The 26,584-nt window shown below is 50.3% G+C and overlaps 1 protein-coding gene across 1 annotated transcript; it reads right to left on the reverse strand.

Annotated features, from left to right (window-relative positions):
- Window positions 1-5,253: 5,253 nt before the first annotated feature.
- PRAP1 (proline rich acidic protein 1) lies at window positions 5,254-17,318 on the reverse strand. Its single transcript, XM_045025910.1, has 5 exons — window positions 16,960-17,318; window positions 13,806-13,860; window positions 8,352-8,410; window positions 5,578-5,684; window positions 5,254-5,486 (listed from the first exon to the last, which is right to left on the reverse strand). The coding sequence occupies exons 1-5, from the start codon at window positions 17,253-17,255 to the stop codon at window positions 5,293-5,295; spliced, it is 711 nt and encodes a 236-aa protein (XP_044881845.1). The 5' UTR covers window positions 17,256-17,318; the 3' UTR covers window positions 5,254-5,292.
- Window positions 17,319-26,584: the final 9,266 nt, after the last annotated feature.

The raw sequence follows: 26,584 nt of genomic DNA on the forward strand, positions 1-26,584 counted from the left end.
CGAAAGCACAGCCTCCTCGCCCCACACACCGATCAGATCCAAGAGTTCCCGGTCAGTCTATGCTGGGTCCCTCTTTCTATTCAGAGATTACATGAACTCCTCTGCTGGAGAGCTCTGCATCGCTGCTGGTGCTGCTGAGCTCGCCCCGATGTCCAACCACGAAATGAGATTCTAACTGTCCAGACAGGAAAAGGAATTCAAATTTTCCCGGGTCATTTCCTGTGTGGCTGGTCAGAGCATCCAAGCTCGGACTGCTGTCCAGAGCGTCAACAGAGTGGTGCAGTGTGGGATAGCTCCCGGAGCTAGTAAGTTCAATTTGCATCCACACCTAGCCTAATTCGACATAGCCATGTCGAATTTAGCGCTACTCCCCTCGTCGGGGTGGAGTACCGAATTCGAACTAAAGAGCCCTCTAGGTCGAATTAAATGGCTTCCTGGTGTGGACGGGTGCACGGTTAATTCGAATTAACGCTGCTAAATTCGAATTAAATTCCTAGTGTAGATCAGGCCTTATAGTCACTACATAGGCATATGGAGCCATCTGGCTTCAACACTGATACTATTGGCACAGCCCGTTCAAAGAACTGCACAGGTTCAATAATACCAGTTACCTGTAATCTTTTTAACTTAACTTCAACTTTTTGTTTCATGGCAACAGGGCCGCCCAGAGCGGGGGCAAGTGGGGCAATTTGCCCCAGGCCCCCACGAGAGTTTTTTGGGGCCCCTGGAGCAGGGTCCTTCACTCGCTCCGGGGGCCCTGGAAAACTTCGGGTCTGATAGCTGTTTGGATCTGTTTCCCAAGCTGCCTTGCAATTCTGTATGTAGTACCATGTGTTTCCTGCATGCTATTTCCATCTTCCCCAGCTCTTGTTGCTTGGGTTTGTAAATCCTCTACATTTTTATTTGCAGTCTCCATAGACTGGGCCAATTTCAGAGCTGTTTCAAATGCTAATTATGGTTCAGACTGCAATCTCCTTTGCATTTCATCATTAATGCTGCAAATTAATTTGTCTCTTGCCATTTGTGTCAGAGTCACACCATAATTACAACCTTGAGTGCTTCCTTGGTTCTGCCACAAATTCTCCTACTGCCTCCCCGGATTTCCTCCACCGATATTTAAACTAAAATTGTTCTACTAAATCGCCGGAGGTTGGGCTGAAGCAGATTTATGAGCTCATCAAAAGTTTTAGCTTCAGGCTTTTCAGAGGCTAACAGATTTCTCATTAAATTGTAAGTCTTGGCCCCTACGCTGCCAGATATAATAGCTCTCGTCTTACCTGTAATATCATTAGCAGTGAAAAAACAAAATAATATGTTGCAGTTTTCGTCCAAGTCCGGTGTTGTGAATTAAATAGTGAAATAGGGAAACCAGCCACAACTTTTGGGACTGTGTTTGTAAGGGAGTGTAGGCCTTCCTTACAGATAACTTCCCAGGCCTTTCCCTTTTTCTGCTCTTGTGTGGTTGATTCCACTTCGTTGCCCTATGCTGTAGTGTAAAACAGCTGTACTCTGTCTTGGAGCACTAACATTCTTTTTATTCAGGCAACATGCATGTATCTTGGCAATAGCTCCATACTTTCACAGATCCAACAACGCACAACACAGCCCTGAAACAGCCCCATATTTCCTTGTTTAAATATCTGCCTCCTCCCCCTAGAGGCTGGTTTAATAGACACATTGAAACATCCAGCCTGTTAGTTCTATCCCGGCCTTGGATCAGTTGCCACCCGTCCCCCACCCCACTGCTCTCATCCCTGTCTTGCTCTCCTTTGGCCTGGACAGCCCTAAGCACCCAGCACCCTGCTGTAAGCAGCCTGGCAAGATGGATGCAGCTTCTACGTGCCCCACAGACTGGCCAGAGCAACCCGTGGAGAGCAACCCAGCTGAGCGATTCCAGGGCCAGGGAGCATAGCCAAGGGCCAGCAAAGACTAAAAATGGGATGGGGGCCCGTCGTCTTCTCCCCTGCCCCATGGGCACGCTTGCCTTCCACAGAAACAGGGTCAGGTTTTAGGCCAGTAGAATGGGAGAATTGGGGACAGCCAACTCCAAAGGTGCACTTGGAGAGACCTCTGTGCAAAGGCTTCCCCATGAAAACAGCACAGAGATAGCAAGAGAGGTTTGGGGAGGTGGGCTGGTCAAACCTGTGTTAGCTTGGGGAGTGCACCGTGTCTCACTAAATCACACACACACACACACACACACACACACACACACACACACACACACACACACACACACACACACACACACACACACACACACACACACACACACACCCCCTCTCCCTACCTTTACTGTAATAAATCATTGCCAGACTTTCTTGTGAAGCAAGTGACTGGTTCAGCCAGCTGACTTTGGGACCCTCATCCTTTGTATAGCCATGGCAGCCAGAACAGCTGTGAATAGGTTAATGCAAAGCCCTGTCCCAACTCCCCTCTGCATTGCATGGGGCGTTCGGGTGAGAAATGGCCCTGACTAGTTAAGGGTTGTCTGTCGACAATATTGACCCAGCCCTGGATCTGTTGCTCAGCCATGGTGTCAGAGGCTCTTGTAGGGTATTTGTTCAGATGGAGCTAGGCAGAGCAATTGTAAACCCAGACGGACCGAACGGGGTGTGTGTGTGTGTGTGTGTGTGTTCGTTCTTTCTCTCCATTAACACCTGCAGTGGGTTAAGAAGCACAGGGTCCCAGGGAGTCAAAGACCACGGCCTAGAAGAGACCCAAAGGTGCTAACCCAACCCTCATGCCCCTGCACAAAGGCTTGTAGAAAAGCTCAGAGGCCCCAACCTGCTATCAGCCCAGCAGCAGCCCATTATGGGGCCTGGCCCCCTCACTTGGGGGTGAGTGAGCAGGAGAGCAGGCCCAGAGAGCAAAGGAAGAGACTTTCCCCCAAAGCGTCAGTTGGACCGGGCCCATTCTGCTCGGCCTCAGCCCTGAGGAGCCCTGGGGTGAAGGGGATCTGCTCATCCCATCCCCACCCTGCCAAGCCCTATGGTGCCAGCAGGACCCACAGGCCGTAACCCAGCACGACAGGGCTATTGGGCCAGTAAGAGCCAGCACTGAAAAGTGCCCCATTGGTTCTTGATGGCCCTTTGGCTCATGGGGTGTCATGTGACTTGACTAGAGGCCCTGGTGCCCTGAGGAGAGGACTAGAGGGTGTGGGAGAGTTAGAAAAATAGAATATCAGGGTTGGAAGGGACCTCAGGAGGTCATCTAGTCCAACCCCCTGCTCAAAGCAGGACCAACCCCAATTAAATCATCCCAGCCAGGGCTTTGTCAAGTTGGGCCTTAAAAACCCTGTAAGGATGGAGATTCTACCACCTTCCCAGGTAACCCACAGCAAGGGGGAGGGTGAATGTGAGGGGTGCAATGTGTGTAGGGGCACACTGTGGGGGAAGGGGGTGGATGTAGGGCACACAGAGTGGAGGGAAGGAGTCTGTGTGGGGTGCACAGTGCGGGGGGGGGTAGAGGTGGGTGGGAAGCACAGGGGTGGGGGTGGGGTGCAATATGTGGGGGAAGGTCCCTGGGGTTTGCAGGGCAATGATTCTTTCAGGGACACATGGGGTGTGTCCACACTGCAGCAGGGGGAACCTCCTGGCCTGGGCAGACAGACTTTTGCTGGCTGGGCCTGAGCCAGTGCTCCAAAAATAGCCATGTGGCCCTTGGCTCTGGTGCAGACCTGGGCTAGCTACCTGAGCTCAGACCCAGGGCACAAGCGGGGCTTCAGAGCCCAAGCAGCTGCCTGAGCTGCCTGAGCCACAAAGTCCAAGCTGCTATTTTTAGCTGCTAGCTCGAGCCGAGCTAGCACAAGCCTCTGTAACTGGGCTCACTCCCCCTGCAGTGTAGACATGGCCACGGTGCCCTGTGCCTGCCTCCCTTCCTGGATTCCCCTCTGGCTGAAGCGTGTGAAGCTGGGAGCAGGCCTGACTCTAGCAGCTGTCCCTGCATTCTCACGAATGCCCTTCCTTTTCCCACCACTGCCTGCCCTGTGAGTGGGTGCACCTAAGGGTGATGAGGTCCCATGCTGGGGAGACAGTGGCCCCCTCTGCAGCCTCCTCCAGCGGGGGATGGGTATTTATTAAGCCTTCCAGCTGAGGTTGGTGACACTAAGGGGATGTCTATGCTGCAATTAGACCTGCGTGGCTGCTGTGTGCCAGCTGACTCAGGCTGGGGGCTGTTTCATTTCAGTGTAGCTGTTTGGGCTCAGGCTGCAGCCTGGGTTCTGGGACCCTTCCACCTCACAGGGTCCCAGCAGCCCTTGAGCCTGAGTCAGCTGGTATGGGCCAGCCACGGGTGTCTAGTTGCAGTGTAGACATGTCCCAGAATCCCCAAGTTGGGGGGGAGGGGCATTCTGTACACAGGGGCTGCCAGCTCGCTGTGGGTGCAAACTGATTCCAGGACTGCTGCAGTTCCAAGCTTTCAGCTGCCCCGAATCAGCATGTAGATACCATTCAGCACGAACGAATAACAGCAGTAAGCCGCTCTCCAGAAGCAGCTCCCTGCCTAGGGCAGTGCTACAGCAAACGCCTCTCCTAACCCCACGCTGGGGTCACAGCTGGGTCACTGGGGGTGCCTGACACGCAGGGCTGGCTTTAGGCCAATTCCACCAATTCCCCTGAATTGGGCCCCGCGCCTAAGAGGGCCCCGCGGCCTGTGAGAATCTCTTCCCTGGCTAGAGGCACCTTTTAATTTTTACTCACCCTGGTGGTGCTCTGGATCTCCGGCGGCACTTCGGCGGCGGGTCCTTCAGTGCCGCTGAAGACCTGAAGCGAGTGAAGGACCCACCCCTGAAGTGCCGCTGAAGACTCGGAGCACTGCCCGGTGAGTACAAGCCCCACCTGGTTTTTTACGTGGTTTTTTTTTTTTTTTGGTCATCCCTGCCCGGGCCCCGTCGAAACTGTTCAAATTGGGCCCCGCACTCCTTAAAGCCGGCCCTGCTGACACGTCACAGCCATGACACTCAGGGAAGGGCAGATTTCATAATGATGCTTGTCCTGCCAATAGACCTCAGCCAGCTGACCATCTTCCCACACCACCTGCCGGTCCCAGCAACTGCCATCTGAGTGATAGCTCAGAGTAGAGCCTGACACAGCCTGAAGCCAGAGTAGAGCCCTCTTATTAGCCAAGACTCAGGGTCTGATAGGACAGGCAGGAGGAGGGGGGCTGGTACACCCCCCATCCTGGGAAGGAAAGGCCAAAGGAACATACAGCCAAGGAGAGGGGGTAGAGGGGACACAGCACAATCCCCTCTTCCTTTATTACAGGTGAATAGACAGGATCAACTCTCCTCCCCTAGCCATGGTAGAGATGGTCTCTGTCTTCTTCTGGGCCACTGAGAGCTTCAGCATACAGTGCCACTATCTGCACAGGGCCTTCCTCTTTCAGAGCAGCATCTGGGGGGTGGTAGATGTGGTCTCGGTCTTCCTCCGGCACCGCTGCAGACTTGGCACCCAGCGGGGCTGGCGGGTCTCTAGCACTCCTGGGCGCTGCAAATGGAGGAGGCAGGGGGAGCGTTAGCTTTCTGGGTATGCTGAGGATGCCAGCAGGAGAAAGAGTTTCATCCCTCAGCTTGCTTACCTCTTCCGCCTTGTGCGCCATCACTAGCCAACAGCCCCATTCCAGGATCAATATCTGCTGTTTGTTCTTCATCCTTGGGTGGCTCAATAGCTATTATGCCCAGAATACTGGAAAAAAATATTAATAATAATAATAGTTAGCTCTTACATAGCTCTTTCCAGCTCTGCTTTACAAAGGAGGTTAGCCTCATTGTACAGCTGGGGAAACTGAGGCACAGAGAAGGGAAGTGAGTTGCCCAAGGTCACCCAATGGGTCAGTGGCAGAGCTCACAATAGAAGCCAAGTCTCCTGACTCAGAGTTTTGTAACCCACCCTTCCCCTCCCCAGTTTCAGCCAGGAAATCCCAAAACACATACGTGGAGTAATTAGCCTCATTAGCATTTCAAACATCTTCTTGCAGGAACATTTCACCAAAGATCCCCTTAGAAGAGGCCTAGTTCCTTCCCAAGACCTCTACACACTGAGTCCCCACACACATGACCAGAACAGTGCTGCCCGGTTAGGAACATGTCCCAGCTCCTACTGCCCATGTGACATTCCCTCACTCTGACTGGACAGGAGTAAAGCTGGGTGCATTATTCATTGTGAACAATATTAGATGCACCAGAATTCACTCTGTTTTGTTTGCATAGTCACAGATTATAGCACTAATAATTATTTGGCCTAATATGCTATTTGCTGCATCACTTGGTAATTTTCACACAATTCATTCAATGCTATATTTTTATTTGCAATATGTGATAGGCTACCTAAGTCACATGGCATTGTTCCTGCTCCTTGACTGGCTACTGAAATCTATTAAACAGGAGAATAGAGAGTAGCCAGTAAGGAGTGTTAGGCCAAATAACTGTCAGTGCTACAATTGGTGAGTATGTCAGGATTCAGAAACATTTCCATGGAAACCCAGTGGTCATCTGAATTCTTGCAACTACAGAACAAATAAACATGAATAATGTTTGTGAGTAGCAGAGACTTGGGATTTGGATTCATAAATTCATGAACTAGGATTTTCATGACTCATCCAGCTTAATTATAACCAGGAGAGAATTCAAAAGACAAAATGATGACCAGAGGATTAATTTGGGGCCAGTACCAGATACACCAGCTTGTTCAGTCAAGCTGATTGTTCCTGTGATGCTTGTGAAGAACAAAAATGCCACAGAGAAAAATAAAAAACTCATTTTTCCACATAATAAAATAACAAGTGTTAGCCACCTGTGAGGATGCAAACATCTGTGACTGTTTGATCTGGAGGCAAATAATGAGATGAAATTCACTAGACTATCATAAATCTTAACAATGACTGATATGGAACCAATGGCTCAGTGGACAAAGGGACTGTGTCTGTTTAGGCCTGTGGTGAATTTGGCCCAATAGCTCTGTTGTTACATACATTCTGATTTCTGAAGGACACCCCTTTAAAGAGGCCTCTACTCCTCCTCTAATTTTGTGTTTGCATCAGATTGCAAGTGCAAGTAACAGGATTTAGACCTTTTCCTACCTGCTTGGCAAATACAGAGAGGGAGTGAAACCTACAGATACATATTTATTTTGGCACAGAAGCCAATTAGGAGACATATGCAAATTAGTTAATATTGTCCCAGGACGCTGCTGTGCTCCTTTGAAGGGGTAAATAGTTGTGATTTATTGAGATCACGTGACTGTTTTCAGCCAATCACAACCAAGGGTTTTCTGCTCTTACAGTGATCACTATTAAAAAGTATGCCAAATTTTGGAAAACAAGCCTCAAACAACCCCCCAAAATCAATATAATTCCTTTAAAATTTCCTGCAAATTTTATTGTGATTTTTCTTGGAAAACTCTTTACTGAAAAATATGTTAGTAAAAAATGTTACTGAAAAATATTTGGGAAAATAATGGGAAATTTGATTGAAAGTGAAATTTTTGCCATGACATTTTCATTTTTGACAAAAGCCATTTTTTGGCAACATTACTTTTCAATGAAAAAGCTTTGTCACGCTCTAACTAACCCCAGATCTTCCATGGGACAGTTAATGAACAGGCGGGATACGGCCAAACAGAAAGCATTCATTAACCTCCCATGGCAAGCCTGGCCTCACTCATTTTTGCCTGACTAAGGAAAATCTGGGATTACCTGAGAATTCCTTCCACTACAAGAATCACTGGGTGAGAGTCTGTGATCTCTGTAATGTAGGAGGTCAGGCTAGATAATCATATGATCTCTGAATCCATGAAGAATGTGTCAAATAGATAGTAATTCAAAGAGAAAATGCAGAATTTCTTATGCATTGTAGCAGGGCATGGTCCCTCCTGACTGGGCTTTTTCCAGGCTGCACAGTTCCCAGGCCTCCACAGCTCCTTCTGCTGGGCCCTGAGCGCCTTCCTGCCTGCCTGGGTTCTAGGCATTTCTGCATCTTGCAGAGTCATCCGTCCCTTCTCTGGGTGCAGCTTCCAAAGGCTGGGTTTTTGCATCAGCAGAGGTGGGGAATTGCATTCACTTCCTCAGGCAATCCATGCAACACTGTCTACCCCAAAAGTCCATTCACGTCTGGCCCTTTGTTCAGTACAGTCCTCTGCAGTTCATAACATTTCCCAGTGGTCACATCCCATCACCCCCTACAAAGAGGGGTTACATTAAATCCCAACCCACAGTAAAATGTAACTTTTGCATTTAATACAATGGACCCCAAAGATGCTTAAAGGTAATTAGGTAAGGTTTTTCAAGGCTATTGCAAGAAATTGCCATACTGGTCACAGTGACAGTGATGATAATATTAACAATAACCATCTTACATTTGCTTCTTAATGTCCTGTTCCAAGGAACTCTCAATTTCTTTGCCTTCTTTCAGAACCTGAAACCAAAAAACAAGTAACAGCAGAGGACTTTCCCTCTTCACTGGACAGCTAACGGCCTCCAGTGGGCACAGAGACAAGCCAAGTGAACCCCTCCCGCCTCCCCTGCCCTAGCCAGCAGCTTTGGGCTTTGCTGTGAAATAATCCAGTCCTAGGCGGGTCAGCAGCTAGACCCTCACCGCCCCCATTGCACTGCGGGGGGACTGATGCAGCTGTGGGACCCGTTCAAGGTTGCACATTCAGCCCACAACAGATCCCGAATGAACGGAATGCACATTTCCTCACCTCCCAGCCTGGTGTTCAGCCCGTGCACCCAGACCTGCCCTGGCATTACAGCAGTGTAGCACCAGGGCTCTCTGCCAGAGGTAGTTCAGGTGGTAGAGACAGCTGTATTCCCAGTGGGAAGCTACCCAGAGGGGCCTTGTGTGGCGGAGGGGAACTGCCGGATCTTGTTGTGGGCCAGCAAGGTGGGGGGCCAGGAGACCATGGAATAACTGTGACATTGGGTATGTTGGGTTATTTTATGTTAGGGAGTCAAGGCAGTGGAATAAGCACCAGATGGGGGTGGGGATATCCCAGTGCACCAGCACAGCAGAGGTAACTGGCATGCCTTCCCTCCCCATCTCTGCCAGTGGCCAGCGAGTGATGCCCTGTCGCAGACCAGCAGCATGGTCCCCTCATGCCAGTGGCCCCAGGACTCGCAGCAGAGAAACGCTGTCTTCTCACAGCTCAGCTAGTACCCGCTCTGCCTCTTGGAGTGGGGAGCCAGGACTCCTTCAGCTCCGATCTGGAAGGAGCTGCCATTGCTGCATGCAGGCCAGGGTGATGCAGCCTGCAGTGACAGTCATTTCATACTTGTGCAGGACTTTCATCCGGTCAGAGCAAGGCCTTGGCCAGCTACCTGCCAACACCACAGTCGCTAGCAAGGCTCAGGCCAGTCCCTGCAGCCGCTGTCACACACTCCTGCCACGGGGCAGAAGGGGGCACTCTCCAGCTGGCCTCGGTGCTGGCCCGACGCACCAGGACATTCATCTCGGTAGCAAAGCAAATCTGATGAACCAAGCCAGCATCCTATGCTTGTCTATGGGAACAGACCCCAGGTACTTTGCCTCAAGGGCACCAGCCGTGCTGTATGAGCGAGGGGGCCAGGCACCAGCCACGTCTGTCCACGCTGAGGGGAATGATGAGCTGTATAAGGCAGAAGTGACGCTAGTGTTCAGACGAGCACGTGCTGGGGCAGAGCCAGGCCTCACGAGGCCCTGTGAGCAGCCTGTGACAACCGCTGGTTTGGTATTAAGTAGAGGGATGTCAGGAGACTGGCACATTCCCATACTCTCAGCCTGGCGCAGAGCCTACAGTCGCTCCACAGTGGTGGTGAATGGCCCTGCTCCCACCACCTGCTGCTGGGGTGAGTTGAGGTGAGGAGCTAGCGCATCCCCTGCATCCTCCCTGGACTGCGGCACATGAAATGAGAGGGTCCTAATGCATTGGCTGCACCCACCTTCTCTCTGTGCCCCTCCCCCAGACTCCCGTCCCTTGTCCTCATGACTCACTATCCCAACGAGCTCTCTGAAACCCCATGACCCCTTAGAACTCCCTTGCTCCCTTCTCTCTGCGCCCTCCAATGGGCAGCCACCCTATCCTGCACCCCCCCACACACACATCCTTTCATGGAGCATGGCAGCTTCGCAGGCCCCTGACTGCTCCTGCTCCAAGCACATACTGAGCTGCAGCCCCAAAACTCCTCCCCTTTAACTCACCAGCTAGCAGGGCCTACAGAATGCTTGCTGTTGGAAACTGGGACCAGCAGTTAGTCTGCGGCACAGGGAATGGGGTGGGGGTGATTACTAAAGGGCCCAGAGCAGGGAGGTTCAGGTGGCACTGGGCATCACAGACCTTTGGACAAATATCTGAGCCAAACCTCTAGCTGTACAGTAGTTAGCCCTCATCCTGCCTCCCATTCTCCTGGGATGGGCACTCATTTTGGAGGGGAGGAACCTGCTTTTGAAGCACTTGCTGCTGAGAGCCAAAATAGCTGGCCATTTGCAAGTCTGATTACAAACTCAATCCCGTGAGGAATCCCCTCCCGATGGACAGTCTCTTCTAGAGCAGAAGTCATTGGGAAGAGTTTTCTTTCTCCTCCTTTTGATAAGGAAGTAAAGTAGCTGGGGTACAATTTCCAAACATACCTAAGTGCACACATATGACTTGCTGTGACACTCCGGCTCCAAACTGCCTTTTGAAAAATGGGACTTGCTGTTCCTAAGTCAGTTAGGTGCTTTTGAAAATGTTCCCCTTGATCTCATCCGCAGAGGATCCTCTCGTGCTTGGCGTCAGGGATCTGTGTCCCTTCCAGAGATTTGTATTATTTGGGGTGTCGTTATTTCCACTGGGCAATGAGATGACTTTCTGGTCTCTGAGCTCATTGGCAGCTGGGCTTTTGTGGGAAAAAGAAATGATGCACAAGTAAAGATCAAGGCCCTGATCCAGCAAAGGAATGACTCCACTGTTGTTCTAACATGAACTCCAACCGTGTTGATGTCTTCGCCCAGCACTGCCACCTCGGGCCAGAGTTCAGTAGGTCCCAAGAGGGACATTTCTGGGCAGGGACTGCAAGGACTGGCCAACCCACATGGGATCTCATTTGGAGTACTGTGTCCAGTTTTGGGCCCCACACTACAAGAAGGATGTGGATAAATTGGAGAGAGTCCAGCGGAGGGCAACAAAAATGATTAGAGGACTGGAGCATATGACTTACGAGGAGAGGCTGAGGGAACTGAGATTGTTTAGCCTGCAGAAGAGAAGAATGAGGGGGGATTTGATAGCTGCTTTCAACTACCTGAAAGGGGGTTCCAAAGAGGATGGATCTAGACTGTTCTCAGTGGTAGAAGATGACAGAACAAGGAGTAATGGTCTCAAGTTGCAGAGGGGGAGGTTTAGGTTGGACATTAGGAAAAACTTTTTCACTAGTAGGTTGGTGAAGCACTGGAATGGGTTACCTAGGGAGGTGGTGGAATCTCCTTCCTTAGAGGTTTTTAAGGTCAGGCTTGACAAAGCACTGGCTGGGATGATTTAGTTGGGTTTGATCCTGCTTTGAGCAAGGGGTTGGACTAGATGACCTCCTGAGGTCCCTTCCAACCCTGAGATTCCTATAATTGGACAGCAATAAACCTCTAGAAGGGGATCTGAACTAATCAGTGGACCAGCTGAAGAGCTGGGGCCAGAAGGGCCCAGAGAGGGCAAAACCATTGCGTCCAGCGAGGAAGCCCTGGGGGTAAGGCCTGATACCAGGGCTGGGAGTGGGACTGTTTAAAGACTGCAGACACACCCAACCAGAAGGGGCACTTGCCGTTACACAGGCTCCCAGGCTGGTGTCTCTCTGGGCCAAGTACACTGATGGTTCAAGTAACACATGGGGCATGATTCTCATTTGTACTGTGGCCCCTTACTGCTCTGGCTGTATAATGGGGCCTTTCAGTGGGTGTATGTTACCTTTACATGCACTGTAAGGCCCAGTAAAGGGGCTTCAGTGTAAATGAGAATCTGGCCCACTGGATGTTAGTGGGGGGAGTAGGGAAGGTGTGTTGCTCGTACATTCAGTGGGTGAACAAGGGGCAAGGGCCAGGAAAAACAGCTACCAGTGGGCTGTTATCCAGCAGCCATGCCGCCCACCTTCCCTGGTTTGGAGAACTCCCCTCCAATTTCAGCTTCCCAGACTCTGGCATGGGCAGGATGCTGCTGCCCCTTCACACAGACAAATGTGGACCCGGGATCACATTTTTTCTGCATGCAGTGCCCCTGGCTCCCCACTCACTGCAGGACCCTCTGCAAAACTGCCTCTAGTTTCTCACTCCTCTTCCTCTGCGGTGGTCCTTTGGTTAGGAAATTCTAACCGTGCAGAAGCTGCCTTTGTTTGCAGTATGGTGTCAGAGGGGCTTTGTCTCACAGGACAGCGAGTGCCAACTGGCTGGCAAAGAACGCTGGGCCCAAACCAAAGCACTGTTGCTAAAAATGCTAGGGTGGATTGAAAGCTGAACCCAGATCACAACTTCACGTGTGGCTCCTACCGCTCCAGTGGGTGGAACCAAGCACTTGGACCTGAACCTTGGGGCCATTTCATTCTGGGTTCAAACTTTGCAGCTTGCCTTCATCTAGGGTGACCAGCCATCTCTAATTGCGCAGGACAGTCTCAAATATACATTTCAGTCCCAGTCCCGGGCTGAATGACTCCAGGACAGCATTTGTCCTGGATTCCCTGTGGTGCTGCTCTGCATCTGCCCAAGGTGGTGCCAGCCTCTTCCTGGTGGGAGACTGAGGAGGGCCTTAGCCCCCCTCACATGAGGCCCCACCCCGTGCTCCTTCTCTTCCCCCCAAGGCCCTGCCTCTGGCCAGGCCAGAAGTCACAGCCAAGCAATAGTAATTGCCACCCAGGGAGCCTGGGCCTTTATGGGGAGCTGTGGATCCTCCACCTGTCCTGGGCAGCAAGCCCCGGGGGGCAGGGAGGGGAGTGAGGCTCATAGCTGCTCTGACAGGCTGGAGCATAGGTGGTAATATTACAAGTGAATTCAGCAAAGGGGGGTCTTGCCCACATGCTCAGGGTCTAACCGATCACCATATTTGGCACCAGGAAGGAATTTCCCCCAGGTCTGACTGCTAGAGATCCTGCGGGGTTTTCACCTTCCTCTGCAGCATGGGTCACTTGCGGGTTTGCACTAGAGTAAATGATGGATTCTCTGTAACTTGAAATCTTTAAATCAAGACTTCATTAACTCAGCCTACTACAGGAGTGGGTGGGCAAGGTTCTGTGGCCTGTGATACGCAGGAGGTCAGACAAGATGATCATGATAGTCTCTTCTGGCCTGACAGTCTATGAGAGCAAGAGCTAAGGTCATTCTGCTTCTCACAGCTGCCTTGAGCCCTGCTCTGCAAGGCAGTGCAGGCAGGGGCCCTGTGACTCTCAGCACTCTCACACACGCTTGGTAATTCAGAGTGACAGAGGTGTTAAGGAGAGCATCAAGCATTCAGTGGGGCGCTGCTTGCACAACGTGCTTCAGCAGAAATATTTGAGCTGAGCTACAAATGCACCATGGATATCAGCATTGGCTGTGGGGCAGTCAAGGCTGGAAAGGGGTGACCAATGTTGCCTTCCCACGTGAACCAGGGGATGTATCAGTGCAGGATCCTATTAGGGTTTGGCACAGAGGATGTTGTTATAGCCACTACATCACCTTGAGCCAGCTAGATGGAGAAGGAATTGCAGACCCTCCTGAGCTATTGTGTGGACTTGAAGGGAAGTTCCTGCAAAGCGGTGCCCATGCCTATTGCAAGCACATGGAAGGGCTGTGATCATGGAGCGCAACAGACAGAACTGAGAGGAGTTTGGTGCAGACCTACCTGGGATGTGCTGTCGACTCGCAGAAGAACAGCCAAGCCGATGCCAATGAGGAGCCTGGAAGGAGAAGGTTAATTTTGACAAAACAAATCCATTGGTGCTGCACCTGCCGTATGACTGTGTCTGTCTGTGTGCTCCATTGGCTTCCATTAAACAGGTTCAGAAGTTCTAGGGCTATTGCTATTTCGAGCAGAGTTCCCCAGGATGGCTGGCACCAGTAATATATAACTCTCCACGTGTGTCTGGGGAGACTGCCTGTCACTGAGAGAGGTTTGCTATATGCGCAACTCCAAAGTGAAGGTTGTGTTGAGTTTCCATTTTAAATCAGGGCTGACCCTCTGTGTGTATAGTCTGGGAGGGAAGATGGACTCTAAATAACTTTGCTGTAACTCTAGTAAGTGGTGAGTTGCTATTCCTCTGAAATGGGGCCTTTGGGAAAACTGTCCTGGTGCGTCAGCCCACTTTTGTGTCACGCTAGCTAAAAAAGCATAGCCATATCCCCTCTTCCCCATAGTGTGCGAGCTGCTCAGACACAGGGCCACCACCCTGAGGGAGCAGTTTAGGGTGAACACTCAGGGGAGCAGTTTGTGGAGAGCACCATGGGGGACAACCCAGGGGACAGAGGCAGGAGCTTAGCAGTGGCAACTGAAGGTACAACAGTGTAAAATTGCTGCTGCTGCCCCAAGGGAGGTGGGTTCAGAGGGGTGGGGTGGAGGCTGGCTGCCCTATGCAATACCACTAATCACATGGCTGGCAAGAGATCACATTGCTGCTGCTGCTAAAGGCTCTGGGCCACCCAACAGCTTGGCAGAGGGAGTCCGGAGGCTGAGGGAGACTCTGGCCATGAGCTCCATGCCGTGGGAGGTGGCAGTTTCTAATGAGAGCTTTCTGTCTGAAAGAGGGGAGGGGAAGCCTTTGCCATGGGCATGGCTGTGTGTGTGCTCACACCTGCCCTTTGTAACTGCAGACGCAATGGGACACCAGTCACCCGATCAAAGCGCTAAAGCAGCTGGCTGGGTAAGGGTGGAGGCACGCCCACAGCTCAGGTACGCAGCTCCTGTCTCTGCTGTAGGAATGGCTGCAGGGCCTGCCAATGGCTGTGTCAAGGTTCCTCCCCCACTCTGAACTTTAGGGTACAGATGTGGGGACCTGCACGGACACTTCTAAGCTTAATTACTAGCTTAGCTCTGGTAACACTGCCACCATCCAGAAATTTCAGTGTCTGGATCACTTTCTGTTCCCCCAAAACCTTCCCCTCCCTGGGCAGCCTTGAGAGGCTTTTTCACCAAGTTCCTGGTGAACACGGATCCAACCCCTTGGATCTTAACACAAGGAGAATTTAATCATCCCCCCTCCGTTCCCCCACCAATTCCTGGTGAGTCCAGATCCAATCCCCTTGGATCTTAACACAAGATAAAAAATCAATCAGGTTCTTAAAAAGAATTTTTACCTTTCTTTCTTTAATTAAAAGCTTTATCTCTGTAAAATCAGGATGGAAAATACTTTACAGGGTAATCAGATTTATATAGCCCAGAGGAACCCCCTCTAGCCTCAGGTTCAAAGTTACAGCAAACAGAGGTAAAATCCTCTCAGCATAAAGGAACATTTACAAGTTGAGAAAACAAAAATAAGACTAACACGCCTTGCCTGGCTAGTTACTTACAAGTTTGAAACATGAGAGACTGATTCAGAAAGATTTGGAGAGCCTGGATTGATGTCTGGTCCCTCTTAGACCCAAGAGCGAACAACCCCCAAACAAAGAGCACAAACAAAAGACTTCCCTCCACCAAGATTTGAAAGTATCTTGTCCCCTTATTGGTCCTCTGGTCAGGTGTCAGCCAGGTTTACTGAGCTTCTTAACCCTTTACAGGTAAAAGAGACATTAACGCTTAACTATCTGTTTATGACAGGCTGCATAGCCTGGCTGCCAGACAGGGACGTTGGATGGCAAAAGCGCTTGCCAGGACCTCGCCACTGGTTGCCTTGCAGATTCAGGGGGACACACATCTGGCCAGGTGCTAATGACCCTCACCACTGTTAGGGAGATGGGCCCGAGCAGCAAAGTACCCCCAGTTCAGGGCCTCTCTCCAATTACCATCAGGGCACCTGCCTGTCCATGCGCCATCAGGGCAGGCAGGCTATGCTGTCCCCTGCTGGGGCTGGGTGTGGGGGGGTGGGCAGAAAAGCACATTCCCCTGAGCCTAGCCCCAAATGCTGCATGGGACTGAGCCCCCGGGGGAGGGATGGTGACACAGCAATCGAGGCTGTGAGTCTCCAGGACACCAGGCACCAGCAGCTCCGGAAATCGGCAGGTAACTAAGTGCTGCTCAGCTGTCAGTATCAGCTCATCTCATCTCCCCTCCACAGACTGAGACACCGCCCCCCTCCCGGGGGGGCAGGTCTGGGGCATGGCAACATGGGGGCACGGAGTCTGGTGTGAGTGGTCTTGGCTCCCTAGGCTGAGCCCCCTCCCCTCACAGGAGAGCCAAGCCCCCTGAGGGAGCAACTTCCCTGTCCCAGAATGGGTCCGGCGTCACAGACCCAGAGAGGTTAGGACCAGAAGGGCCCATTCTGATCATCCTGTGTGAGCTCCTGCAAGATAGGGCTGGCTGCAGGGGTCACGGGGTCAGCTCGTGGGAGGACTGCTGTCGCCCAGGCACACGGTACCACCCTGTTGTGGAACCCAGCTCTAAGCAGGGCTACAGGCAAGGCAGGTGTGGGGCTGGGAGGCCCTGGATTAACTCTAGTGGGGCTGGGGGGAAGGCACTGAATTAAGGTGGGGCTGGGAGTGCGGCTGGGCAGGCGTGGGCACAGCTGGACTCAGGGACACCCTGACACCATTCACAGGGCTGTACCCCACTGGGTGACAGTCGATCTCAGGTGAGGGGCCGAGATCGCATCCTCCGCTGCACAGGGGGAACTGGCGATGTTGTGACCATCACTCACACTGGGGTGGAGGGCAGGGGGTCAACAAGCAGGAGACTCCAACTCTCCTGATTTCATCATTAACAAATAAATCTCCTGATTTTGGAGTCTGGCTTGTAATTTCTGAGTACTTGGGGGGGGGGCTGCTGTGGCCATGGGGGAATTATGGCTCATGGGGCCAAGGCCCCCCCAGATCCGGATGCCACCCAGTAAGGAAGGGAAGGGTCTTACCAGGCCATGTCTGTTTTCCCTACAGCAGCACGGGCAGAGAACTCCGGTGGCTGGGGCTGATGTGCGATGGCCACTTCCTGCCTTTTGTGGCGCTGAGGCCTGTGCAGACCGTCCAGAGTCCAGGAGCTGATTACAGGCTCTGATCTGTGCGTGCTGAGCTCCCTTTGCTCCCAGGAAGGGCATGGGGGCTGGAGGTGCAGAAGCCTCTTCGCAGGCACATAGCACCGTGCAGGATCCGGCCTGCTACCTTTGCCCCTTAGGCTGGGCTCTGCATAGGGGCCCAATCTGATCCCCATGGATATTCTCCCTGCCCAGTCTTCCTGTCACCCTGAGCAGCTGCTCGCCCCTTCGCTCACAGCCACTCCTTTGCAGAGTCAGCAATGCAGCACAAAGCAGTCCAAGGCAAATCTCCCAGCTGGGGAGGGCAGTGGCTGGCTCCCAAGGAGGCAGCTGTCTCTGCAGAGAGCCCCAGCTGAAATGGAAGGGCCCACTCTGACTGTCAGACCAGCCTGGGCACAGGGAGCTCCTGCCCATGCACAGCTCCCACTCAGAACAGGACGCTGGCCTGGGGATCTGCTGCCTGGCTCTAAGAGCAGAGCTGGGCCTAGGCACCTGGCTGTGTACGTGAAGATGGGAGGGAGATGCGGTTTTGCTCCCATTAATTATTCCACAATTAATTTGCATCTGTTCTTGAAGAGCAATTTCTCATCTTACAAGAAGTGAGGTGTAGATTTTTCTGGCTGTCCAATTAGCATTGCACACACTGTAGGGCAAGATGGAGCACTGGTTTGAAAGGGGCCAACGGTCACATTGTCATGGAATAATCTGATCCAGGGGCAGGATCTGGGGATCGGGATGGGGGGGATAGAAGATGTGTGGGAGAGGAAAGGGGGCAGAAGCAGAGCAGAAGGGGAGGGGCAGGCACCTGGGGGAGGGTATAGCAGCAGGAGTGGGGATGGGGCAGGTGCTGGGGAGATAGGAGCAGAAGGGAGCTGAGGCAAAAGGGAAGGAATAGCATGTGATCATATAATTGCTGACTGTCTCATAATGCATCTGCACAGGGGGGCAGAGTTAAGGTTGCAGCGCTGGGCAGGACTGGGTGGTTGCTAATGGGGCATGGCTGTTCCAGGTGCTAGCATGGACTGGGACTGCGGAGTTGGGATTCGATGACCGGTCAGGGCCGCTCTTTGTTTCCTCTACTCATTTCTCCCCTCGCCCCCGCCATGTGAGCGTGGCTTTGCTGATTGACATGGGCAGTCTTTGGGGGGATGATCTAACATTCTTGGGGGGGGCCTCTCATCACCATGGGACCGTGCATTCAGATGGACATTAGAATCCAACAAGCCACAGAGCTGGAGATGGTAAGGCCAGAGGGGACAGTTCTGCCCATCCAATCCGAGCTCCTGCCTAGCACAGGCCAGAGAGCTCCCTGACTCTAGTTGGGATTTAGTTGGGTTTGGTCCTGCTTTGAGCAGGGGGTTGGACTAGATGACCTCCAGAGGTCCCTTCCAACCCTGAGATTCTATGATTCTATGATGACTCTGCATGGGCCGGGATACACCACGTTTGGCCCGTACATGATGCTGCTCAGCTACAGCTCTCCAAGGCGGGGAGCTTTTCAGCAGTGGCCAATAGGGGGGTGTTTCCTGTCTCTGGGCCTGTAGCCCAGTATCTCGGCCCAGGCACAAAGTGGATGCTACTGAGAACTTTGGCCTCAGTGACTTGTTCAAGGTCACACAGTGAGTCGGCAGGACTGAAGACTAGGGCAAGGAAACCTGGTGTCCCGGCTCTCACGCTGATGTGCTCCCTGCACCCTGCTGTGAGCACTGCAATCAGCTGTCCTGTGATATTTCTGCCTGCTGGGACAAATCATGTGCAAAAGCTCATGACATCCGGCACCACTGAACCCTGGCACCCACTCTTGTGCTGACACCAAGTCGAACCATCACATTTAACCCTAATATGGCTACAGAGCCCTCTCCCCCTTGCCCTCCCATCTCACCTTGTCATTCCAACACCTCAGGGTTAATTCTTGGGCACAAGTGCCCCTTGCAGGGGAGCTCCTGCAGGGTGGGGATAGCTGGCATTTGAGGAAGGAGAACATTTCCTTATACGCAGATGAACTCACCCCGGCCTTCTCTCCTAACAAGCTGCTTTTGAGATTTTCAGCCAGAGCTGGGTCAGGGATTAGAGGGTTTGGATCCAGAATGGTGGTTCTCCCCCTTTTGGAGACACTGTTAGATCCATTCCAAATGTTGCCACTAACTTCACCTGAGCCATTAGCTGCAGGCAGCATTTGCAAAGAGGTGGACTCCGGGGTGAGTTACCATGTTCAGGTTCATGTACCACTGGGGAGCCCCAGGCATGGAGAGGTCAGGTGATAAGCTCAAGGTCATGTGGCGAGTCAGTGTCAGAGATGGGAACTGAACACAGAGCCCCCGGTGCCCAGCTAGCCCTGTGCTGGGGCTGGAATTTCCATCCTGTGGAAAATTTCACACTTCCACATTTAGCAACAAAACATTGGCAATATGAAATTTTCCATGGAAGAGGAATTTTCGAAGAAGGCAGGTGTTTTGGTCAAGCGCAGTACGGTGCGGTGGGGTGTGACAGAGCATAGCAGTGTGTAACTAGTGCGATGGAGTGCAGTGGCCTGATATCGTGTATGGTATCCGAGAGTGGGAGAGAGCGCAATAGGGTGTGATGGGGTGCACAGATTCTTGATTATTCCAACAACAGGAAACTGCGGATCCTGACAGTGTTGGAGGTTTGGCCCAGCCAGCTCTTTGTTATGGATTGCTTTCTTGCTGAAAAGCCCTGGTTATCCAGCCCAGGAGCAGAGACAAGGCAACCAATTAGACATCAAGAGAGGGAATGATGGACAATCACAGCAAGTGACTAGCCAGCTATTCCTGAGTGGCTGTTTGTCTGATAATCGTCCATCTGAGCTGAATGAATGGACTGCCAGCAAATAGGCCTGGCTAGCACATGATCTGGGACCCCCAGGCCAGACAGAATCCTTCAGGTAGTTTGCTCATTTGCCAGCTCCTCTCGAGGGGCACAGGCAGAACCAACGCTGGCAGTTTTAGCTGGTTGTTAGCCATGCTGAGCAGGGACTGCTCAGCACCAGGAATGAACCCTAGTTTGGGATCTGAGGCTGAGATGAACAACGTCTCTGCTTTTGTGGCCTGCTTTGCCGCGTGTCACACATGTCGCGTTGGGCGTTCAATGACCGCGCCGTTTGATTGCTCTGCACTGGCTTCCTACATAGAGAGCAACACTGATTGTCAATAACATTCCCCAGCCAGGATTCCATCTTTCTAGTTACAAGATGCCCCTATGAATACTTTATGAGCTGCGCTAACCAAAGGGGAAAGAGGCATTAACTTGAAAGCTTGAGAACTTGATCAAAGAATATCATATGCTTGTGACCGTACTTCAAACATGGCCTAACCCCAGGGTAGCTGTGCATAAATATGTGCACAGAAATCCCAGTTCCTGTTTACTGCACATTTCAATATTTATATTTAGCTGCTAACAGCCGTAACGTTTGAGGATTTAAAAATACTTTGTATTCTAGAGAGATGAATGACTGTAATAGAGTTGCAGTTATGAAATGCTATTGGTATTTTTATCTATTCTAGAGGCATCATAAGTGGCTCCATAGTTAAGGTTGAATTGAGATTTGCACTTGAAGCAGGAGATAACTGTCTTTATTTTGTGCAACAAATACAGTGTATTTCCCCCAAATTCACAGCACATAATCGGAGAGTAAAGACTACATTTTCTAAGGCTACTCAAGTGAATCTGTTAATTAGTTTCTGAGTAAAAATTAAATAAAAAGGGCCCTTTAAGACTTATTTTTGTAATTTTTTTTAACAGTCCCTAAAGAGGCAAAAATTCACCATCTGTCATGAACAGCCAGGCCAGGATTCTACAAAGATCTATGAACGCGGTTAATTTTACACTCTGTGATAGTCCCATTGATTTCAATAGGACAGCTCCTGGGGTGAAGTCCTGCCCCACTGAAGTCGGTGACGAAACTCCCATGGTTTGTGGTGTGTAAAGTTACGCACATCCATAAGTCTTTGCAGGCGCAGCTACACAGTCATTGCTGGCACAAGCCATAAGTTTCCTTTGAAGAAAATAGGCTGTGATTAAAACTGGTTGGGAAAACAATATTTGTAATGAAAAATGTTGAAATTTCACATTTATATCCATTCCACTAGGTAGGAAATAGAGCTGGCTTTTGTTTTTTCAAAAATTGTAGTGAATTTTTTTAAATAAAAATATTTATTGAAATAACAAAAACAACGAGGAGTCCAGTGGCAGCTTAAAGACTAACAGATTTATTTGGGCATAAGCTTTCGTGGGAAAAAACCCCACTTCTTCAGATGCATGGAGTGAAAATTACAGATACAGGCATAAATATTTGATAATTATGATATTTTATGATAATTTATGCTAATATGATATTTATGCTAGTATCTGTAATTTTCACTCCATGAATCTAAAAAGTTGGTTTTTTACCCACAAAAGCTTATGCCCAAATAAATCGGTTAGTCTTTAAGGTGTCACCGGACTCCTCATTGTTTTTGTGGATACAGACTAACATGGCTACCCCTCTGATTTGAAATAACGTTATTTACTGGAAAAATGTGGCTTTCAATAAACAAGACATGTAAATAACCACGTAGAGAATGTTTTTATACAAATATTTCAATAAAAATATAATGAAAAATTATTTTTTAAAAAAAAAGGTCATTTGTGGGTAAGCAATTCCCAATAGTCTGTTGTAACCAAGCCAATCTATTAATGATTCTTGTACGCAGTTGTTGTGATTATAATCAGGGCCAGGTCAATAGTTCAGGTCATTCTTAAGCAGTGTCATTGCTTGTGACATCAGAAGTCGCTCAGCCAAACCTTGCAGTTCTTCTCTAGTTAATTTACATGCTCCCCCCTTCACTCACTTGTATGCTGCAGGGGAGTGTGGGAAGGAGAGGCCCCATGACAAACCAAAGGACCCAAAGTTCCAAACTCATCTAGGAGCTACTGAACTCACAGGCACAGGACAACAGCCCTCTCTGCAATCGCTTTAACGTCAGCTACACTTTCACAGCATTGCGATCAATGTAATGATGATTTCACAGTGCAAACGGAACCAGACATCATGGGTTCAACATTCATATGCCCAGTGACATAATGTGTAAAATGTGGAGCAACAAAAATGTGAAAAAAATCCGGCCTTTACGATTCTGCAGATCACTCCTCTCTTCCCATGTGTAGAGCCAGGGGCCAGCTGCAAACCAGCCACAGCAACCACCAGCTTTATCTGGCCCAAAGTCACAGCAGAGCGCTATGTGTTTCAGCACACGCTCCACTGTCTCGCCTTGGCCGGTAACATTTCCAGTGTTCCTTTCACAATTCCTTAGTCCCTCTAAGCCCACACCTATTTTTTCCTCCTATTTAACAAATTAGCCCTCTCTGTGTCTCAGCCACTGTATGCAGTATACGCGCTTATTGTTCCTACAGACTGGGAGCATCTGAATCTGACTCTGTTTGGATAAGGACAAAAAAATGGATGGAACAGAATGGAATGCTCACATTTCAATATCAAAGGCTGGCTAGCAACCCCTGTCCTTAGCTAACCAAGGCCTGTCAGGTAGTTTACTCATGGCACATCTTTGGTTTAGAGTGTGAATTTGTTTGTCTATATCATCAGCTTTACCCAGCATCCTTCCAATTAGAACATTTAGAACATTAACCCTTGAGCATGTGGGAGGTGTATGACAGAATGAATACCAGGCTGCTGTTTCAACTCCAGCATTAATTATTTCATTTTAGAAATGATCAATTTTCAAATGAAACATCTGAAATAACATCAAGCTTCCATGCAACAAACTCTCCAGTGCCTGACCTCTTGCATCACAACGTTCACTGCCCCGTGTGATTAATGGGAGGTTGGTGTCCTGCTGGGCTGTGGTCTCACCAGTCAGCTTCCAGTGCACCGTCGCATCCAACCTGCCCCCCCCCGCCCATTCCAGCCTGTTGCCTAGACATGAAGCCCCAGCCTACACATGGTGCTGATCCAGACCCGGGTATTTGTCCTTTTGTTGCTTTCTCATCATATCGCCCAGGATGTTACTTTCCATTCTGGTTTCTAGTTCTGTTGCTTACGGCATGACTGGAAGGTGCTCCAATATTACAGCACTGAGGAGAATGGAGACTAGACTAGTCTGTGATAAACGGAGCATGTAGTTTTGCGAATAAACATACTGAATTTAGTTCAGATCCGGAAAGTTCCCCAAATTTGTACCAAAAGTTCATTTTTTGTTGTTGTTGCTCTTCTCCTGTTTCAAACAGAATTGAGGAAGCAGATGCAGTATCACATGAGCTGGGTAACCGATTGTACGACAGCAATCTAAACGAGGGATACTCAGTGTGACCCGTTTACAAACAGTTACTGTCTGGTGAAAGTGACTGGATGAAACTTCCTGGGGAATCCTCACAAATGATGAAGCTGGTTGCAGAAACCAGGGCCGTCTCCTGAACCATTTGGAGCCCAAGAAAGGGACTCCTGTCAGGCGGGTTATTTTTTGAAACGTGTATTGGGATCAGCTCCATTTTTGTGCTTCCTTTGCCTGTGGTTTGTCCATGTGTTGTGCTGTGATTGTGGGGTTCACCAACCCTGTCTAGAGCTTTTGGGGGCCATTCTGTGGTAGAGGAAAGCTGGGGTGTCCAAAGAAATTCAGTAGGCGTTGAGTACCTACTTACTCCCTGACCTCCCAACAGTTCCAGATGTCGCAGGACCATCCTGCTTAGACCCCCACAGCTCCTCTGTCCCAGCTGAAGTAGAACATTTCCTGCACTCTGGCCTGGATTAACCAATCCACACTCAGTGCACTTGCACAGGGCCCATGTATCAGGGGGCCTGCGACCACCAGATTTGGGTGGGAGGTGGTATGATGGCCAATCCTGAGTGGTGCTGCGACCCCATATGCCAGGTCACAATGCCACTCACTCAGATTTGGTCTGGCTGCCCCTCCATGTGGGGCAGGTGATGGGAGCAAGTGGAGCTGCTGAGTTGGACATAGAAGAAAATTATCTTGAATGTATATGTATCAGAGTTATCAGTGTCTCAGAAACAGGTAATACCATTTTTGACATGGAGTGCCCCTCCCCCTCACTTTTTGCCCACTTGATCCTTCCTAAATAGGTTATAACCATTGATTTTAACATTCCAGTGGTGTAAATCATCCCATCCAGCTTTCAGTAATAGCAACTAGAGTGAACTGAAGCACATGAATGAGCAATTCCAATTCCTCTGGTTTGCTACGCAGGCTCCAAGCATCGGTCTATAGGCAAGTCAATATTCTGACTCAGTTTGCTCTGACTGTCTTTGTTTATGGTGTGACAGTTCTCAGGGTGCCCAGGACTGCGAGTAGTTTAACTGGGCATCGGTTCCCTGACAACATCAGCATGTGTGCCACCCAAACACTCTCCTCTGGGCAATACCAGTCCTTACTATGCCTTGCGGGTTAACAATCAATGCACCACTTTAAACATTCCCCAGTAGTGTCCAGTCTCTACTCCACTGAATACTCAGAGAAATACCGGGCCAGCTGTTCCCCAGGGACTAGTGTGCATCCCAGCTTGTATGAGTCACTCAGGATCAGCTCTTTGTATAACATCGCAGCGCTGAGATAGATTTATAGTGAAAACAGCCCTAAGTTTATTATGAAACATTTGAGATTCAAGAGATAGTGAGTAAGGATAGTGGAAACACCCACATATCCTCTGCAGTGTTTCAACCACGGTTGTGATCCTGTTTTCATGAGTGTCATTGCCCCACCCGATTACTTCTGAGGTGCAGGATGGAGGGCTGCCTTTCCCCATATCCCCCAATGGTCATTGTCTGTTTCCTGAGTCAGGATAATCCTCTGTAGCTTATTTTCCAGTGTGCTGCCTCCATGGTGATTTCACATCACCGCCATTGATGCTGTATGCAAAGGGACCTCCATGGTGCCAACTTACAATGCTTAGTTTACATGGCTGACTGAAAGACAGGTGAATATACACCTTTTGTCTGGCAGAAACCTGTTTGTTCTGTATCTGGAGATAACTTGTTACATAGTATTTGTACATACCTGTCACAACATTAATGGCCAGCATGACCCCAGCTTTCATTTGAGACCTCAACCACATTCTGTGGTGAGCCAGCATGTACAGACAGAGATCAGGGCATTCCTGTAACCCCCTTTCCAGCAAGCATTGGGGGCTTCTCAGGGTCACATACAGGGACAGGTCTGAGCCAGACACACAGCCCCGAACAGCCCCAATGTTGTGTGTGTGAGAGTGGGCGCAGGCATATGTGCCTGTGTATATAAGCAGGTATTTGCATATATGTGTGTGCGCTCGTGTGTGTGTGTGTGTGTGTGTGTGTAGGTGTGTATCTACTCCATCAGGTCCCAGCCCAGGGCCCTGACAGTGGCAGATGGTTCCACCACTGAGTCAGCGGGGATCCCACCAAAACACACTGACTCGTTTTCTGGCAGCACAACCAGACTGAAGCCTGGTTTCCCTGGGCTACTTCCATCTGGGAGCAGGGCTCCTTAGTCTAAGGGTCTGCCATCTCTTTAGGGTACACTGCTGGTGGCAGTCCTGGCAACTCCTCTCCATGGACGGTCTCCTCCAGGGGCAGAGTGTTGCACAGCGCAATTTTGTCTCCAGAGTTCTGCAGCAGGCTAGAGACATCTACTTTCTTCTCAGGCTCCAACTCGACTGAGCTGCAGGGCCTGCCTTTTATATTTCTTGCCATGCCCCTCTGCTTTCGCATGGGGGGCAGGGCTGGTTTGGCTCCACCCACCAGGGGAAGTGGCATGGTCCCGCCCTGTCAGGCTCAGATGGAGGCCACTCTGCCTCACTACAAGAGGTCTTGGTTTTAAAAAAATAGTATTTATTTTAAAGTTGAAAGTTTATTGATTAAACATAAGAAATTAAAAGAGGTTTTTATACTGAAATAGAATAAAAATCATTAATAGGTTTTAATGAAATTTGTTTTGCATAATCACTTTGTTTTATTGTTGGAGGCAAAATATTAAAGGTTTTTGTTATTAACAACTTTTTGTGATGAACAGGAAAGAGTTAATTTTCCTGCCAGTCCTGATGTTTCCTGTTTCTAACACCCAGACTGACACAAGGTAGATACAGGATAGAGAAGAGATACAGGATAGAGAAATGGGGGCAGCAGGGCTTTGGGGGATGTTGTTGGAGTGCTGGGCTGTTACACATGGACACTCTGGCTGGTGGGTGAACTATGACACCTACTGCTTGGACCCTGGTTCGTGTTCCAACCAGGGATGTTCTTGGGTTGGTTTTCTGGGTTTTTTTAAGACAGGGCAGGACTGTGGTCCTCTCAGCTGGCTGTGCTGATGCAGTGCAGTTGACTTCAGGAGATGCTGAAAAGGCGAGAGAGTGAGAGAGAGGCTGGGAGGAAGGAAGGTCGGGGGCAGAAAGTAACCCAAGGGAAGGGAGGCAGAACAGGCTCTCGGTGTCTCTGCAGTGCTGGCACTTAGGGTCCCCCAGTGGGTGCGAACTGGATGCCATGATCATATGATGACTCTTACAG

This window comes from Mauremys mutica, chromosome 7, assembly GCF_020497125.1.
Source record: "Mauremys mutica isolate MM-2020 ecotype Southern chromosome 7, ASM2049712v1, whole genome shotgun sequence".
Taxonomy (NCBI): Eukaryota; Metazoa; Chordata; order Testudines; family Geoemydidae; genus Mauremys; species Mauremys mutica.

Bases quoted from the DNA above. Each gene is read 5' to 3' on its own strand.
- PRAP1 (XM_045025910.1), bottom strand. From the start codon at position 17,255: ATGGGGATCAGATTGGGCCCCTATGCAGAGCCCAGCCTAAGGGGCAAA. The intron at 8,411-13,805 runs GTAGGTCTGCAC...TTTTGGTTTCAG, and splicing joins GAGTCGACAGCACATCCCAG to GTTCTGAAAGAAGGCAAAGA. The intron at 5,487-5,577 runs GTAAGCAAGCTG...CTCCATTTGCAG, and splicing joins TGGCGCACAAGGCGGAAGAG to CGCCCAGGAGTGCTAGAGAC.